The sequence below is a fragment of the Pinus tabuliformis genome, chromosome 3_1 (assembly GCF_031772625.1).
Source record: "Pinus tabuliformis cultivar Carrire ecotype Pingquan chromosome 3_1, CPIR1, whole genome shotgun sequence".
Taxonomy (NCBI): domain Eukaryota; kingdom Viridiplantae; phylum Streptophyta; class Pinopsida; order Pinales; family Pinaceae; genus Pinus; species Pinus tabuliformis.
Genome location: NC_142301.1, coordinates 484370575 through 484389293, shown reverse-complemented (window position 1 = coordinate 484389293; position 18719 = coordinate 484370575). Strand labels below are relative to the sequence as shown.

The window sequence follows — 18719 nt, the reverse complement described above, 5'->3', positions numbered from 1 at the left end:
CAAAACTGAGTTTATTGGGTGCAGGAACAGGCCTAACCAAAACGATGTTATTCAGCAATGTTATGACTTGACTAGGAGGTCATGGACCAGGTTTGACCATGCATTCTTAATGACAAGATGATTTAGGCGTGTCTCTAGTTGAACTAAAGAATTTCTCTAAGCAAAAGGTTGTTTGGTTTTTACCCAATGTGGGTTTTCCAGGGTAAACTCTTGTGTTCTTTATTTGGTTATCTCTTCATGATCCTACTTTCATAAATGTTTATATTATTGATGTCTTTTGTGTAATTACTTAACGATGTTATATGAATAAAAATGTGAAAAGGAACTAAATCATTAGAAGTAATTATCAATATAGAAGACCCTATGAAAAATCAACACCCTTAATATCCTTTCTTGTTTATTATAATGATGGAGGTGTTGGGTAGAACCATCTCCAAAGCAAAGAAAAACAGTGAGATCAAGGGCCTAAAGGTGTCATTTTCAATCCCTCTTGTTTTGCATTCCCACTTTGTGGATGACCCCTTCTCCCTCGGTGAGGGAAAGTATGAGGGAAGTTGGGAATTTCAACAATAAATTGCATGATTTTTAGGAAACGTTGAGGCAAGAAATTAGTTTGGAAAAATCGAATTCTAGATTTCCCAAAGAGCATAACTTCCTACGCGGTACTTGAGTTTCACAAATGTCAAGTTCTGAATATTAGTTACGAGAACAATTAATAATGCTAGAAAAAGGAGAATCGAAGAGAAAAGTTCTTGGCAACTTGAGAATCATTAACATTTTGTGTTAATTTTTTATCAAACCAAATCTGATTTCTTTTACTTCAACAATTTATTAGAAGCCCAAAAAATATTTACCTCAAATATTTTTGAATGTGCAGAAAAATAAATACACTATTACATTAACTTAAAAAGTCCACCGAAAATAAAATGAAGAGATCAATCACACCACAACAGAAAATTACATCTAACACAATCTTCATTAAAATTTTAGGCAAAATTTTGCGTTAGACCCCCTAGAAAAAGTTTTGGGAATACATAGAAATATACAGTTGTTGGGCACCTTCAAACTCGGCCCCACTGGGAAAACCTGTAGGAATTTCTAAGTCTAACTGTTAGAAACCCTTCATGTACTTTCTGATTTATTCCTTCCTACTTGTTCTGATTAATTAACAAGTTATTTACAGAGTAAATACTGAAAATAAACACAAGTACATGCTCAACACATTACAGATCATCAACTGAAGGAAATAGAAACAAGCAGACAAATGACACAGTTATTTTTGGACTAATGTCCCCGGAAAAACCCAATGCGAGAAAACTGGTGCATCTATCTGAGGATTTGATTTATTAAGCAGTTTCAGAATACAATCTAGGTGCCAAATCCGGCTCACCCAACAGAGAAAAATCTCGACAGTAGCACCTCCCAATCTGAGACACATGTTCTGGTTGAAACCACGGATAAACACTCCGGCAGCTCCTCAGCTCCAATCTACCACACAAAAATCTCCAACTTCAACCTCTTCTGCCCTCTGCATCAACTTTCCCAGCAGTTCGGACAGTTCCGGCTTCTGCCCTATGCGTCAACTTTCCCTGCAGTTCTGGTCGTTCTCGGCACTTCCGGTTGTTCCCGACAGTTCTGGCTTCTGCCCTCTGCGTCAGCTTTCCCGGTTGTTCCGGCAGTTCTCAGCAATTCCGGCTGTTCCCGACAGTTCCGGCTTTTGCCCTCTGTGTCAGCTTTCCCGGCTGTTCCAGTGGTTCCCAATAGTTCTCGCAGTTCCGGCAGTTCCGGCTTATGCCCTCTGCATCAGCTTTCTCGACTGTTCCGGCAGTTTCGGCTTCTGCCCTCAGCGTCAACTTTCCTAGCTGTTCCAGCAATTCCGGCTTTTGCCCTCTGCGTCAACTTTCCTGACAGTTCCCGGCAATTCCAGCTTCTGCCTCTCTGCTTTTGTATTCATTGCCCCTCAACTGCAACTCTAATCACTCTCTCAACTTTCTCAGCAAACCTAGCCCTAGAAAGTCAAAATCTTGATCTCTTCATGTGTTCTCCAAGCGACCCTCAAGCCTCCTCTTATACTTTTCTCGTTGACAAATCAACAGTCGAGATTAAGTTCCTAATCAACGACTAAGATTAGATCTGGCTTGATCCATGACTTCTGGACCATTCTAACACAGTTTTGTATTAATTCACATTAATATTTTGGTTTCCCTAAGTTTAGACTTAGGGACTCCATTAAAAATATTAATTATTTTAATATCTCCTAAACTGTTTAGAATCTGCCCAAACCCTTTCTGGGTATTGGAGATCTCATGTGCCTTAGCCTCTCCACCAAATTTCGTGGCTAGAGCACATCCGAAGCTACCCCAAATCAACACTCCCTCTTAGCGATGACTGTGCTCTAGCAATACTCCTTACTGAGTATTACTCTGATCATCTGGCATTGGTCCCTAGTGCTAGGCTTGCTGCCCATCATCTATACTGCTGCATCTCGTACTACCACCCATGGCTCTGCCACTGCTACATCTGTACGACAACTCCCTCTGCATCTGTGTTGTTGCCCATGGCCCAGCCACTACCACTGCTGCGTCTACACTGCATCCCCTCTCATCATGTTGCATCACGCTGCCCATAGCACCGCCATTGCTAATTGTTTCACTACAACTTAGTTACTGAGAAGTAACCGATCTCCCAACTCTAACATCTCTATTAGGCTAGAGACACCCATGAAGCTGAAAACTCCCTCTGTCGCTGACAAAAGCTCCTTCTCTAACCTCTGTGTTGCTGCAACTACTCCATGCATCTCACACCATTGCACACCTCTTTGTGCCATCCTGCACTGGTGCAACACTCCAGTGCTTCTCACACTACTACCTCACGCTGTCCTAGGAATCCTGCACTGTAGCTCCCTTTGTCACTCCAGCCTCATCCGTCTCTACTGATATCCGCCAGTACTGCTACTCCTCATCGAGGCTCCCGTAGCAAGGTGTAATCCAAGAGGCTGGGTACCTCGACGATCCTACCCCTCATTGCCTGTAGTCCGTCTGACTACAGCTCGATGTCTCCCCACTTTCGCTAACTGTTTCACTACAACTTAGTTACTCAGAAGTAACCGATCTCCCAACTCTAACAGCTCTGTCAGGCTAGAGACACCCATGAAGCTGAAAACTCCCTCTTTCGCTGACAAATGCTCCTTCTCTAACCTCTGTGCTGCTGCAACTACTCCATGCATCTCACACCATTGCACACCTCTTTGTGCCATCCTGCACTAGTGCAACACTCCAATGCTTCTCACACTACTACCTCACGTTGTCCTGGGAATCCTACACTGTAGCTCCCTTTGTCACTCCAGCCTCATCCGTCTCTATTGATATCCGCCAGTACTGCTATTCCTCATCGGGGCTCCCGTAGCTAGGTGTAAACCAAGAGGCTGGGTACCTCGACGATCCTACCCCTCATCGCCTGTAGTCCGTCTAACTACAGCTCGATGTCTCCCCACTTTCGCTCAAGTGGCGTATGAGCACTCATGGCACAGTCATCAACTGTCTCCTCTGTCGACTTCTCTGAGTCTCTCTACTTCGCGCCTGGAAGTTCTCGGTTGGACTCCTGCTGAGTCTCTCCACTTCCCGTCTAAAGTTTTCGATTAGACTCCTACTAAGTCTCTCTACTTCCCGTCTGGAAGTTCTCGGTTCGACTCTTTCTGAGTCTCTCTACTTCCCGTTTGCATGTTCTCGGTTCGACTCTTGCTAAGTCTCTCTACTTCCTATCTAGAAGTTCTCTTCTGGACTCCCTCTGAATCTTGATTTCCCTCCTGGAAATCCTTCTGCCCATGTCGAGATGCCCCCCACTCTAATCGTATGTGCAGTCGCACCACTGATTCGGATTTCTTGGCTAGAAACCCTCAGTAGCAACTCCCTCCTCCTTGGCCTTGCCTTGTTAGGTATTGTCTGACAACAGTACCCACCAGCTCCACTCCACAACTTACCCACAGCCTCCTACACCCCAGCAACCTGAAGGTGAGAGCTCCTAGGCTCTGCGCAGTCCCAGCACCGGCAAACTAGCTTCCTCAACCAACAGCGTCAGCCCTCCTGGCCTCTGCATGAGCCTGTCTTTGCCTTCCTCAGCCTCTGCGCAACCTCTTCTTGGCTTGAACTTGATGACGCAGGCACTGCGTCACCCCTCCCTTGCTGTTTCGCTCCTAGGAACAACTTCTATCACTCGAGACAGCTATTTTCTGCTACTATTGTTATGCTCTGCTGATGTTCTTAGTTCTCCTGTGATATGCAACCACACTCTGATACCATGTTGGAATTTCTATGTCTAACTGTTAGAAACTCTTCATGTACTTTTTGATTTATTCCTTCCTACTTGTTCTGATTAATTAACAAGTTATATACAAAGTAAATATTGAAAATAAACACAAGTACATGCTCAACACATTACAGATCATCAACTGAAGGAAACAGAAACAAGCACGCAAATGACACCATTATTTTTGGACTAATGTCTCCGGAAAAACCGATCGCGGGAAAACCGGTGCAGCGATCTGAGGTTTTGATTTATTAAGCAGTTTCAAGATACAATCTGGGTGCCAAATCCGACTCACCCAACAAAGAAAAATCTCAACAGTAGCACCTCTCAATCTGAGACAGATGTTCTGGCTGAAACCACGGATAAACACTCCGACAGCTCCTCAGCTCCAGTCTGCCCCACAAAAATCTCTAGCATCAGCCTCTTTTGCCCTCTGCGTCAGTCTTCCTGGCAGTTCCGACAGTTCTGGCTTCTACCCTATGCGTCAGTTTTCCCTGCAGTTCCGACAGTTCTCGACAGTTCTGGCTTCTACCCTCTACGTTAGCTTTGCCGATTGTTCCCGGCAGTTTCAGTTGTTCCCGACAGTTCTGGCTTCTACCCTCTAGGTCAGCTTTCCTCAGCTCCAATCTGCCCCACGAAAATCTCCAGCATCAGCCTCTTCTGCCCTCTACGTCAGCTTTCCCGGCAGTTCTGGCTATTCCCGGCAGTTACGGCTTCTGCCCTCTGCATCAACTTTCCCGACTGTTCCAGCAGTTCCCGGTAGTTCCGACTTCTACGCTCTGCACCAGCTTTCCCGACAATTCCGGCTTCTGCCCTTTGCGTCAGCTTTCGCAGTTGCTCTAGTAGTTCCCAACAGTTCCGGTTGTTCCCGACAGTTCCGACTTCTACCCTCTGCGTCAACTTTCTCGGCTGTTCGGGCAATTCTGGCTCCTGCCTCTCTGCTTCTGTATTCACTGCCCCTCAACTGCAACTCTGATAACTCTCTCAACTTTCTCAGCAAACCCAGCCCTAGAAAATCAAAATCTTGATCTCTTTGTGTGTTCTCCAAGTGACCCTCAAGCCTCCTCTTATACTTTTCTCGTTGACAAATCAACAGCCGAGATTAAGTCCCTAATCAATGGCTAAGATTAGATCTGGCTTGATCCATGACTCTTGGACCATTCTAACACAGTTTTATATTAATTCACATTAATATTTTAATTTCCCTAAGTTTAGACTTAGGGACTCCATTAAAAATATTAATTATTTAAATATCTCCCACACTGTTTAGAATCTTCCCAAACCCTTTCTAGGTATTGGAGATCTCATGTGCCTTAGCCTCTCCACCAAATTTCGTGGCTGGAGCACATCCAACGCCACCCCAAATCAACAAAACCATCCCCTGAGAATTCGGCCTCCCTCTTTCCTGAACTTGGCCTCCCTCTTTACTAAACTTGGCCTCCTTGAATTTCTCTTGAAATTCCCTACTGCACTTCTCTTAGTGTAGTTGAGCCTCCACCTCTAGACAAAATCACTTCATCCACTTGTATGTGTGTCTTCACCTCTCCCTTAGGCTTATTTTATAATTTCATTAAGCCAAAATCTCTAACCCTAATCTCCTAAGTGATTAATGGCTAGGATTAGATCCTAAGCCTCACTTGAAATCAACAGTTGAAATTATATCAAAGTCACTTAAATAATTTTATTATTTATCCTTAGAACTTTGGCCTAAGAGTCCACAATTATTATGTAGATTAATTATTGTACTTTTTCTAAGTAAACCTTAGGAAAGAAATCATAATCACTTACTCCACCAAGCAAGCACCTAGACAGGCAATCAAATATCTTCTACATGCTAAGACATTGAGTCATTGTAGAAGACCTTCGGAAGCTACAAAAATCAACATTTTTCACTGCAAATGTAGTTTTCTTCTACAAGAGTAGATTTAAGAACATTATATTGAAGGATGATATTATAAGACGATTGGCAAAGACAATTCCCTAGAAGAGATATACAGAAAAGTATTCAGACCAAACACAATCATAATATTAATGTGTCATAGCGACAGATACAGATGTGAAGCTCAATTGCATACCTGTCCAACATCGGCAGTAAAGCAAACCACCTCGCAGTCATAGTTTTCCCTACATGGCAGCATCTAAGTTGATCAGTGCCACCCCCTTTTGAAATGTAAGTACTCTAACATGAAGACAACAAGTGAAGCATACTTTTTACTTTCAACATATTTTAATGCTCCCTGAAGTTACAGCTTGAAAAAAAATTCACACCTGACATCCTAAACTCATTGCATGTTATATCAGATATTTCCTGGCAAATACATAACCATTCTATAATCAGTAGTACTGGTAATATATCTGATGCATTATCAGAAAGTTAATAAAACTACAATGTAATGTCAAATTAGTACATTAAACAGTTTCCAGTCACTTGCCCAAACAAAATCTGAGATACTACAAAAACATCAAGCTATACACATTTCAAACACAGGTGAGCTATACAATTTAAGATAGAATATGAACGCTTGAAGGTGAGCTTAAAGGTTCTCTGCAAGGACTAGAAACAAGCAGTTCTAACATAAAACTAATAGGCCAACTGCATTATTTCAACACATAGAGAAATTCAGCATTAAACAAGACTAATTCTGGCTATATTGCATTCAAAGTTCAAGCAATCTGCTTCCCTTACGTGTGACACAAGAAGCTTTCAGCACACAACTTCCACCTACAAATAACAGCATTCACAGTTATGATCTATGTAGGGACTAACCATTATCAGCAATGAACAGTCACTTCTATGGAATAAATAACCACCCTCCATGAGTGATAAATGACATAAGTTAGAATTGTGGTATATGATACAGATATTAGCCATCACAATATCATGTCAGTGATGTTAAAATAGTTAGCTATTGTATCTATCCCTTTTTCCTTCAAAGTTTTCTCAAAGTATAAGAGACTTTGACTTCCTAAGGTACCAACAAAATTGTTTCAACCACTAGCTTCCATTAAATGCGCTGCAATTCATCTCTTTACATCCTACAATATAATAAACAAAAAGAAATCCCTATGCGTGCCTTAATTCATCTTAAATATCATCTTTTCAGTTGACTTCTCTGGAGCCATCTTGTGCAATTTAAGTTGCACGATATGGAGAACGGGGTACACGTTCCCAAAATGGAAATAAAAAATTTGGAAACAGAATATATATATATATATTGAAACTTGGAAAGAAATCATTATGGGTTAATGAAGAAAAACATTTACATGACAAACATAAATGACAAGCAATGTTCCACCATCGCTTATATTGGCATACTCATTATTAGTATCACCATTTGCCTTTGCATCATTAGTATCGCTTATATATATATATATATCACATTATATTGAAACTTGGAAGGAAATCATTATGGATGAATAAGAAAGAACATTATGACAAACATAAATGACAAGCAATGTTCCATCATCGCTTATATTGGGATCCTCATCATTGGTATCTTCCTTTGCCTCTACTTCAATCCTCTAGAAACATCAATCAACACCACCGAACTTTGACGAAACTACCTAATCCAAGCTTTAAAATATGATACAAAAAGCTTAGCATGCCTAACCAATCATTTTGGTTTGAGTGAAGGGCTAAGGCCACGACAGAGGAGTCCAACAATCAATATCATTAACATTGAGGAACATAAAGGGCTTGGTGCTCTTGATTAACTGCCAGCTCGATGCCCTCATACATGATAGAATCTAATGAAAATGCTAAATTCCTACCAATCATGAAAACTGTTAAGTCTGCCGAATTTTGAGTGGAATATGAAATTCTACTTTCCCCATATGAAGTTTGATGAGGTTCGAACCACTCTCAAACATCCTGAAACAATTAATGGTAATGTTAAAAATTTAAGTAAAAGGATGAAAAAGAAAGATAAAGGAAATGTCACTTTTACAATTAACAATTAATTGCCAACATTTTGGTGCACACTGAGAGTGAAACCCTCTTTACAATAACACAAAAAAAAACAGGTCTTAGAAGTTTCTAGCAGTCTCGTCCATTCATAGCTAACCTCTAATTATGCATTAAAACCAAAAATGTGTCCCCCAACAATGAAATCAAACAAATTTCATTTGGAAACACGTTGTACAGATGTTGACACGCGTTTAAGTTTGTATGAAGACCCAAACCAATGGAACTGGCTGGTCCAACCGGTGGCATAAAGCTGGAAAAGGCCAGTTTGATACCAAACCGACTAGTAGTGTACAGTGTAACGAAACACCCTAGTAAGAGCAGCTAGAGTCTCATAAATTCATAACAAAAGTGTCCTATGAGATTCTTCACCATGCAAAGTTGTACATAAGAGTTTGCAAATCATACCCTAGACAATACAAATATGCAATAGAACAAGAAATCAGCAAAGGAGGAGAAAAACATAAAACCTACACGAAAAACATGTGAGAGTGCATGAGAAACAAACCGGCACACACCCAAAGGTTCATACAAACAAGGATCCAAAAATATACCCAAAATCCTGCAACAAAACACAATAATTAATGCCCAAAAACACAGATTTGTGCAGAACAACATATGTGAGACAGATGCTAAGGAAGTCAACCAGTAGAAAGCAGACCAAGCAAGTGCATAAATAAGAAACCTGCAACTCAGAATAAATTGAGCAAAGAGTAGTTGCAGATAAGATAAGATGAAATAACCAATATCCAACAAATGACCAAAAGTATGTCAATGACACTGTTGAGTAGATACAGGATGATACATAGTGGGAATGCAAAGGTGACTCCTATAGAAGGAAAAAGCAAACCTATAAGATATAAACTCAACTATCTCAACATCAAAGATAAATAAAATGCTCCGAAGTAGAGTGCAAAGAAAGGAGCATCAAGTCTCCAAGTGCCAGTCACTACGAGGAGAGAAGGGGTTGTCCTCCTGTGAAATGTTGAATTTTGGTAGCTGCTGTCGCTATTCAATTATTGTATAAGGCCACAAAATTAAAAGAGAATAAAAATATAAATTTGATTTTAAGTCAGCTCCAGATAAAAGAGGGAAAAATTCAAACTTTGAATTTCAAATTTTGCCCCCAAGAAGTCAAGTCGGCCCTCCAAGAAGTTTAAGTCGGCCAGTCCTAAAGACACACCTATTCGGGCTCATTCATCCACTATACATTGCTATCTGTCCACCTCCATTGACAGCAACTTAGATCATATATTATGAGGTTCTGTTCACACATGTGAAGGAGAGAACTTAGAAGTATTCTGAAGTTTGACTCGCTTTGACCAGCTGGCACCAAATTCTTCTGAAGCAGATTTGACTTAATTTCCTGAACTGTTGACCAAGCTTTTCTGGACAGTTGACCGCAGATTTGACTCTCCTTGACCTGTGTTGACAGCATTCTGGGCACAGTTTTGACAGCAGGCTGACCTAATTACAGGAGAACAAAATTCAGTCTGTTTGACCAGAGCTTGACCAGGCTGCAGAGCACTGAAAAGGTGGTCTGATTGACCAGGTTTGACTTAAGTTTGTCGTCTTGTTTGACCTAGTTTGACTGGAAAAATCATATTGTATCTCTTGTTGAATTGGACAATTTCTCTAAGGAAAGGTTGCTGGGTTTTTCCAGTTATGGTTTTCCTAGAGTAAAAATTTCTCTCTTGTGTTTAGCTGTCACTTCATGATCCTACTATCATTATTGTTTTTCTGTTGAGATTTTATATGTATAATTGCTTAATGATGAATGTGACACAAGAAGAATCAATTAAGATATCACTGGATGCAATTATCAGACTAGAAGATCATGAAATATCCACAGCCAAATGTGCAATTACCCTACAGTCCAAAGCCAAAGCAAAAAATCTCTACATAGATGACTGACTGGAAGACTTGGCTCTGGCCCAAGAGATGTCTCTCTATCTAGAAGACGTGACACATTGTTGGAAGTTAGAGGAGAAAGGTTGCCTGCTGGTCTGGGGCAAACTTCCCCGAGATCTAAGTTATAGAAATCTATGCTTTGTACAAATGTTGATAATATCGATATCAGCAAAATATCGGCGAGGGTCTAGAAAACATCTTATCGGCGAAAATATCGGCAAATATCGGCAAGCAAAAAATCATTTTTTTCAGATTTTTAAACATGGCGATATTTTGCCGATATTTTCAAAATATTGCGATATTTTCTCCGCAATATATCGTTTTGCCAAAAATATCGCGATATTTTCGAATATTGCCGATATTATCAACATTGCTTTGACAGAAAGTAGAAAATTGTTGTGCCTGTAATGAATAAAATAAAGATATAAATAATAATAACACATCATAAATAATGATTTATTACTTAATGAAGAGGTATGTCCCTAAGGACATGACTATTCATAAAGGGACACCTGCCTAGAGCATATAAGCAGGCCCTCACTCTCATCTGTAACATCATATTCTCATTCATACATTTTAATATATATTCTTGTGTCTTCAATGGAGATCTACAAATTCCAAGTCTTTTGGAGTGTTTAACCTGCTATAACAAACCTTGTTCGTTACATTGGTATCAGAGCATACTGCTAAAGTATACGAACTTTGTTCATAACATATACCGAACCAGTCAACATCACAACTCAAAAAATTAACCAATATAAGTTAAAACATATTCAGATGTTGCAGTTCAAACAATGGAAATTCCAAGTGATGATTCAGTAGCCAACTCAACAACAACAGTGTCTGAAGTAAAACAAAAAACTGCCACACACATGATAAGGGAAAGTTCAACCAGAAGAACTCCTTATCGACATCCGAATCACAAGAGCAGACAACTAAGTCAGTCTACATATTTGAACCATTCAAAATGGAAACAACAGAGTTATGCTCCAAGGAATGTTGAAGTTTGTAGAGTCCAGTCCTATGATAACAATTCATTACAAATTTCCCGTGATCAGAAGATTCCACAGAAGATTAATCTAGGATGGTCAGATCCATTCATAGTCCGACAATTTTGGTGGTTGTTGTCGCTATTCAATTATTGTATAAGGCCACAAAATGGCGTGAAAAAATATCCATACTTGACCTACCATTCATCAAATTCCAGTGTAGCAACTAGACCTTCGACTCGGTCTCGATGTTGCTATATCGGAGACTTGAATCTCCTTACCTCAGCTGGTATCACATTGGATTGGCTTCCTTCATTTAGATATTCATTGTGTGCGCCCAACCACCTCTTATCAGTCAAACAGAAGATGAATACAATCATTCATGAGGATATCTATAGGACATATACTTAGGTGACTTGGATAAACCCTCTAAGTACGTTACATCTGAAGATGGCCTTCTATGTTGAGAACTTCATGATGATGAGGGATGGCCTCATTGTTAGTCTTTGTTACATGCTTTGCCATTGGATGCACGCCCTTCACATCCCCCTAGGATAGTTCGAAGTCAATTCTCATCGACTCCGGGTTGAGATGAACCACCAAATAGATTGTTTAGATGAGATTTGTCAGCTATGTCATCTTTGAGGGATTCCAATGGAGGAGCACTTCATCTTTCATTGTCCCAATTATTATGAGATCCATGGGAGATTTCATTGCTTGTTCAAGGGGATCCAAACTCTTCCCAATTTCTCTTATACTCAAACTAAAGATTGCAAGCCTTATACATGTAAGAGGCCCTCAATCTTCATGCTCACACTCTCCATCTTCCTCCTCAACCAAATACCATTCAACAGATTAGCTCTTCCTTTGCAGCACCTCCATAAGCTAAGGGCACCAAGAGACAAGTTGACGACAGCACTACTTCTACTTCTAGATCAATGTTGACCAAAGGGACCATTCCTCCTCCCCATAGGCCTCTAAGACATCACTAGAACAAATACCTTACCACTAGGCAGATGTGACCACCTATACTTGGTAACGGGTTACTTAAACCAAGCAACAGAGCACTATAGTGATCAGATCTTTCCTTAGGGCATCATTCTATCTTTGATTCTTCTTCATGAGGCCTAGGATGTTAGGATGAATAGATTGAGAGGACCATGACCTAGTCCCTAGATCCTCTCCCTCTATACATGTCCTTCCCATTATGGTCGCCTGCACTTGGATCTGAGGCTTCTTTCCATGTTTTTTACATATAGATGTCATGTTTCTACTTTACTTCTTGTTCTTTATATAGGATACTTTTTAGCAATCCTAGTTTGTATTGACATCATTATACTTAGCAATTACATTTATCTACTTTTTGTGGAATTTATTGGACATCAATATAATTATCTTATCTTCTCTTACCTCTAAGGAGGATGGACTCCCCCCAAATGTTGAATACTAAATAATGTTGGTATATAAGTCTATGCAAGGCTTCCTATTGAAATAATTACAAATAGCAAACAATGATGAGATTGGAGGTAGAAAATAGCAATATAGATGTCTTTGGATGGAAGGGATACATCTCTAACCTAAATCCACATAAATTTGGCAAACTCATTTGAGGCTACCAAAGAGATTTGACTCGAAAGTGAGTCCCTAGTTAAACAAGCTACTCCAAATAACCCTCTAACATCACTAGAGCATTTTGTCTCTAGTCTGCAAGATCAAGACCAATGATAACCTATAATGTCTAGGAGAGACCAAATAGCACTCACATGGATTGTGGTGGCGAAGAGGATTTCTGGTGACCCAGGACCATCATACATCAAGCCTTCCAAAGGCCAAAAAGACTCATTGTTGCTCCAACAACCACTGGATATACCTATGCCTTGTTACCTCTCTCGTTTGGCCTTTCATTTGGAAGCTTCAAATTAGGGTTTCCAACCAGGAGCGAAGGAGTCTTGAATGATAGCTCTAATGTTCTTAATGATTATTGATTTCCCTATTTGTTGTCCTACCATAACTAGATCCCTAGGACATTTGAGCTACACAACCTGTGATTTGTTGAGATCTTCATTTAGGAAGATCTTACTGGGTAACAAGAACAACTTCCACTTAGCTCTAAGGGCTCAAAGTCGATTAGACATGGTCTTGAACCAAAGGAAAAGAGTAGAGTCAATGCCAAAATATGTCGTGTTGAGGACCATATCAGGGAGGTACAGATTATCCCAAAGAAATATGGCCACCACCTCCTTGGAGTCTAGAGATGGATGAGATAAGGGAGACCCCTCACTTTAAGGTTGAGCTCCATTCGCTGCCTAGTTTGCTCCTCAATGAGATTCGCTTGTAGAACTTCTTCAAACAATACAAGATGAGGGGTGGGAGGAAGTGGAGGGGGGCAAGGTTTACCCTTCCCTCAAACCACATATGCCAATGAATTGATGTGTCTCAATTTCTTGTTGGAAGGTAGCTTATGTGGTTTTGATCTCATCATGTTTGTTCATGAGGTCAACAAATTTTGCATGCAAAGCATCATGTAGGGGTTGAATATCTTGCAATTTGTTTTCATTTAGCAATTGCTTAACTTGTCTATCTCCTAAATCCACATCTAAAGCTCTACTTGAGACGGGAAGCATTTCTTGTTTTAACTATTCTAGCAATGAGTTGAGACTACAAATCTAGGCACGTTGTAACACACCCCCTTACTATCCCCAATCCCAACTAAGGGTAGAAGGAGGTGGTTACTAGGCTGACACAATCTCCCAGGTCAAGTTATGGAAATGGGGTCTAAATTTTTCGCCTCTTTCGACTCTCTTAAAACTTAAAACGGATGACACTGTCTTAAAACTTAAAACGGATGACACTGTTGTGTTCATCTCGTTGAAACCTTTCCAACGATATGAATTTTTGCTTCATTCCAACCCCCAAATCAAAAGATATGGCCATTCAAATATTAGCCATTTCGTCAGTGCCACTTCAGCAACCTGCCACGTGGCACCCACATGGCTATCCTAGTCGACCGCCTCACCACTACATGGCAGTGTCGCCTTAGCTACTGATAGTTCATACTAGTCACGTAATAACCCCACTATATGGCAGGCGTGACCGAACCCATAACACATATGCACTATATGAAAGGTATGTGGGTGCAGGCCCCTCGAAGGCCATGTCACCCCGGAGATAACCTTCTCAGAGATAACTCTTGTTGCCGCTTGTCATTTCTTCTAGGGTCGACCCTTCCAAGATTACGTGGAAACCTAGAGGTCCCTTCCCACCGTGTCCTTACATTATTTGCAGCAGCAGCGTGCACTCGAGCCCACTCCTGCCACAACATCCCGGAGTTTAAATCTTGGGATTTACTCATGTAGCCCCTCGCAATTTCTTCCAAGGGCAAAAAATTGGGATGACATCATCGCCCTATTCCGCTGTGGTGACATCACCCTCCACATAGCTCCACCAAATACACGCCACGTGTCACATAGATCCAAGCCACATGGGCCCCTAAAACCCTCAAGCTAGCTGACATGTGCCCCATTCTTCTAACACCACATGGCCTCGAGGCCATGTCAATCGCCACACTAGTCACGAGTCCAGCTTAGTCTTCCGAGGCTTTGGCAAAATCAAATTCCACGTTATATTTATTTTGCGTTTTCCTCTGTCGTGATACACAACCCCTTACCTACAAGCCCCACCTACTGAGCCATCCCAGAAATAAAATCTCGGAGGTTACTCTTAGGTCGCCCCTCAAAATCTTTGGGGTACCAAACCTCTAGGGTTATCCAACGACCATGAGCTCTCAGTCATCAACGACCCAAATTTATTTTAAGTGTTTGGTCGATGCGCTTGGTCACTTATCTTCCAGGGCTCTGGCTTTCTAGTTTGAGAACCATTCCATGCCTACATACTCAATCACAATGGTTCTGATCAAAGTTTGGGCTTGACTCCAAAACTCAGCCTGTGCTTAAACTTTTATAAGGCCCTCAGCCTACAGCCTACAAAACCACATATGAACTACATATAATACACGAGAGCACTATCCTATTGAGCTTAGATATGCCTCAGCCTGCAAAACCACATATGCACTACATATAATACACAAGAGCACTATTCTATTGAGCTTAGATATGCCTCAGCCTAGTTGAGTTTTACATATATACATGGTTAGTATAAGCAGATCTATCCACACGATGGCCAAAGGTTTCCAACATTTCAGTGCAAGTGATTTGTCATAAACAGAGATTACCCGTCTTTCCTAACTTCAGCAACTTAGGCCAATTTCAAGCCCGGAAATATACAGGAAATGAACCATTCCTTTAAAATCTTTACATAGGACAGTGATATTCCTCATTCATGCAATACATAGCACTCCTTAGCATTAACATGTCATTGATTCAACACAATAACCAGAAATATGATAATTTCATACGCAAAGACATAAGAGTAAATTTATCTTATAAAATATTTGGCAACTGAGAGTGGGACTCTAACTCTCCGCCTAACCATAGACAAGCTACAGCCACAGTTACTTACAGTTGTCACCCCCGAGTCAAATTCCAAGGCTTGAGGTGGAGTGATTTTTGAGAGGAATCTGAATCAATATGAACAGTTGAAGCAAGATGTCACAAGGCCTCTTTGCCTTCATCCACCAGCTACACAAGCTCTCACTTAGTCTTTAAAACTTTTCAAACACAACTAACATCCATGCCAGGATATCACAATACAAAGAGTTTCAGCTCACTTTCAGGAGAAGAGAGTCCACATCAAGACAAGGTTCATTAGTGGATAAGTTATTGAGGGGTAAAGAGATTACCTCTCCAGGTGGTTTATCACTGAGTCAAGCACCAGAGCTTCGGCCCCAAGGTAACACTTGGTGATTCATCATCGCTCATAAGCACCTAAGTGTCTCCTCCCAATCTAGTAGGTCCATCAATCCATAAGCTTCTAGTGGGTTCTTCAGCCTTATAGGCAAGCCACTGCTCCCTATAATTCTTTTACCCAGCAAGCTTCTACGAGGGTTCCTCAGTTGGCTACTTTCTCCGGAACTCGACTTCTACGAATTCTATTCGTTGTTCTCTCTGTGTTTTAACCTTCGTCCTTGGAGGAATTTCTTTGCAGTGCTCTTCGCGATTGTTCTCCACTACGTATGCGTGAGCAAAATCAAAGTACGTTTCCTCCTTTCTGCCTCTACTACTGGACAATGCAACCCATGCTTATCTTTAATGTTTTGTCCTCTTCTTGCTTATTGTTGGAGCTAAAGGACACTTGAGCTTGTCCATTCCCCTTTCAGTTAATTTATGGCAAAATCAGCCCATTTAAAACATTATGCCTAGTCCCTAGATCCTTTTCCTCTATACATATCCCTCCCATTGCAGCAACCTACACTTGGATTCAAGTGTTTTTCCATGTTTTAGTATATACTCCATGCTTTTATGTTTATTGTTCTTTAAATAGAAGACACTTAAGTTCTCTTGCTTGGTATTGACATTATTATACCTAGGAGTACCATTGACCTACTTTTGTGGTCACTTCTTGGACATTAACATAATTATCTTATCTATTATCTATATCTACCTTTTGTTTGCCCATATTGCCATAATTTCCATTGAGGTCCAGTCAGTAAACCAAAGAATTGACAAACACAATCTCACATGCTACCCCAACATGCTATCATGTTGTTAGACACAGCAAAATGTCAACAAGGTAGTCTCTGAAAACTCACTTGTATCACCCTTTGCATATCACAACGCCGCCTTTAGCCAAGCACACACAACCTTTTATGTGCCTTTATCAGAACTAGAATCCATCAACTTGGGCATGCAAACTTGCGAACCATAGAAATATTTCATTAATTGTCAAATGCAACTTGACATCATTATGACATGTTTGCCTCCTCTTAACTACATCTACTTTGCAAAAACACAATATCTTCCATGCACAACCATCAATAATTATTCTCTCACTTGCATTAAACATGAACAAATGTACTTGTCTCACATTTGTCGCCTACAAATCATTGGTCACCTCATTCAATTTGCAATCACAAGAATATTTTTTCCATTACCAATCTCATGACAACGCTGCATAAGTACCTTTGAATTATGGACATTTTTACCACAAAATCTAGCAGGCCTTGAAGAGGGAAACCCTACAAGACAAAGGCTAGACAAAGTGCTAACAATGGGGTAGTGGCCCATTGTCACAACAACCAAACCCCCCTGCTTCTTACGAACATTCACCTACGAGAGGAGTCCTGGTAGGAGGGAAATCAATTAAAATAGATATGCAAGGTATAAAGCACAAAGTGATCTTGTTAGAGCTCATTCAAGAGAGAGGCTCAATAATGGTTCAAGGCTTCAAAAAACAAAATGCTCTCAAAGAAAAGCCTTAGAAAAAAAGGCTGAAGACCAATGGTTTTGAGGTTTTCGTTGGTAATTGGTATTTACAAGGTGAAGATGTAAGAGAAAGGGTTTCTCCAAAATATAATCAACTATTCCAAGGCTCATGAAACCTTCAAGAAAGTCCCCAAGTTGAGGGAGAAGAAACTAGGGTTTCTCTCTTAGGGAACATCTAGAGCAAGAGATTTTATGGATGAAATTTGAGTGATACCCACCACAATGATACGTCATGTAGCCAGGACCTACCTCTTGATGTCTAAGCTCTAAAACCACCAAAAAGCCTCCTCACTAAAAATTTCCTCCAAACCCTAGTTTTTCTCTCTAGCCTTAAAAGGACCATATTTAAGCATAGAAATTTATGGAGAAAGTTTTGAATTCATAAACAAAGACTTGGACTAGTACCTTGTCCTTTGGGCATATGGAGTCAAGGATGCTCTAGATAAGCCTAAATTTGTTGCTAAGGACACTGAAATTTGATGTCGTAGGTATCAAAATTCCAACGTTTACCCACTCAATGATAAATGGAGTTTGATGAAGAGTTATAAGAATTCCTCCACCAGGAACATTCATTACATGTTATACAATGAGTAACATATGCAATTCTCGACTAGATAACTTTTAAGATTTATTTTCAACAAATCAGGGCATTATCAAGCATAGTCTAGAGGCAGCGATTCCATACATTAAACATTTCAAAACAATAATCTTCAACAATATAGCACTTACAAGATAACATGTAGTATATACATCCATTCACCAAAGAGATAACTCCAACGACAATCAAAACTAGCTCCCAAACATCAAAATGCACTCCAAGAATCTCCAATAGCCACAAAGAAGCAAGTGTAAGTTCTTTCTATAGGTTTGAATTCTCCAAGTGATGATGATGAGAAATTGAAATAATCTCTCTCTAATTTATACATGATAAGGCCCCTCAAGTTATAAAATAATGGGCAAATACTAAGTGATATTACAAGCCAACCTCATAGCCTATGTAAAAACATAACAATTAACCCACAAAGAGGTTGAAATGATGATGTCATGCATGTGTAGGCCCTTCTAGGGCATGCAATGGGCTCCTCCAATTCCAAAGTGAGTGTAGATGCCTCCAAAAATCATGATCTAGGTTTTGGCCCTTAAATCTCCATGCAAATCTTTCTGTGGACC

The 18719-nt window shown here is 40.4% G+C and overlaps 1 protein-coding gene across 2 annotated transcripts in view; it reads right to left on the bottom strand.

The window, feature by feature from the left end:
* LOC149187909 (arginosuccinate synthase family) overlaps positions 1 to 18719 on the bottom strand; it is a 311302-nt gene that overhangs the window by 151690 nt on the left and 140893 nt on the right. For both annotated transcript variants that reach the window (XM_089411491.1, XM_089411492.1), the window contains exon 5: positions 6381 to 6429. In XM_089411491.1, coding sequence (XP_089267617.1) covers positions 6381 to 6429 — 49 coding nt within the window. The remainder of the gene's footprint in view (positions 1 to 6380; positions 6430 to 18719) is intronic.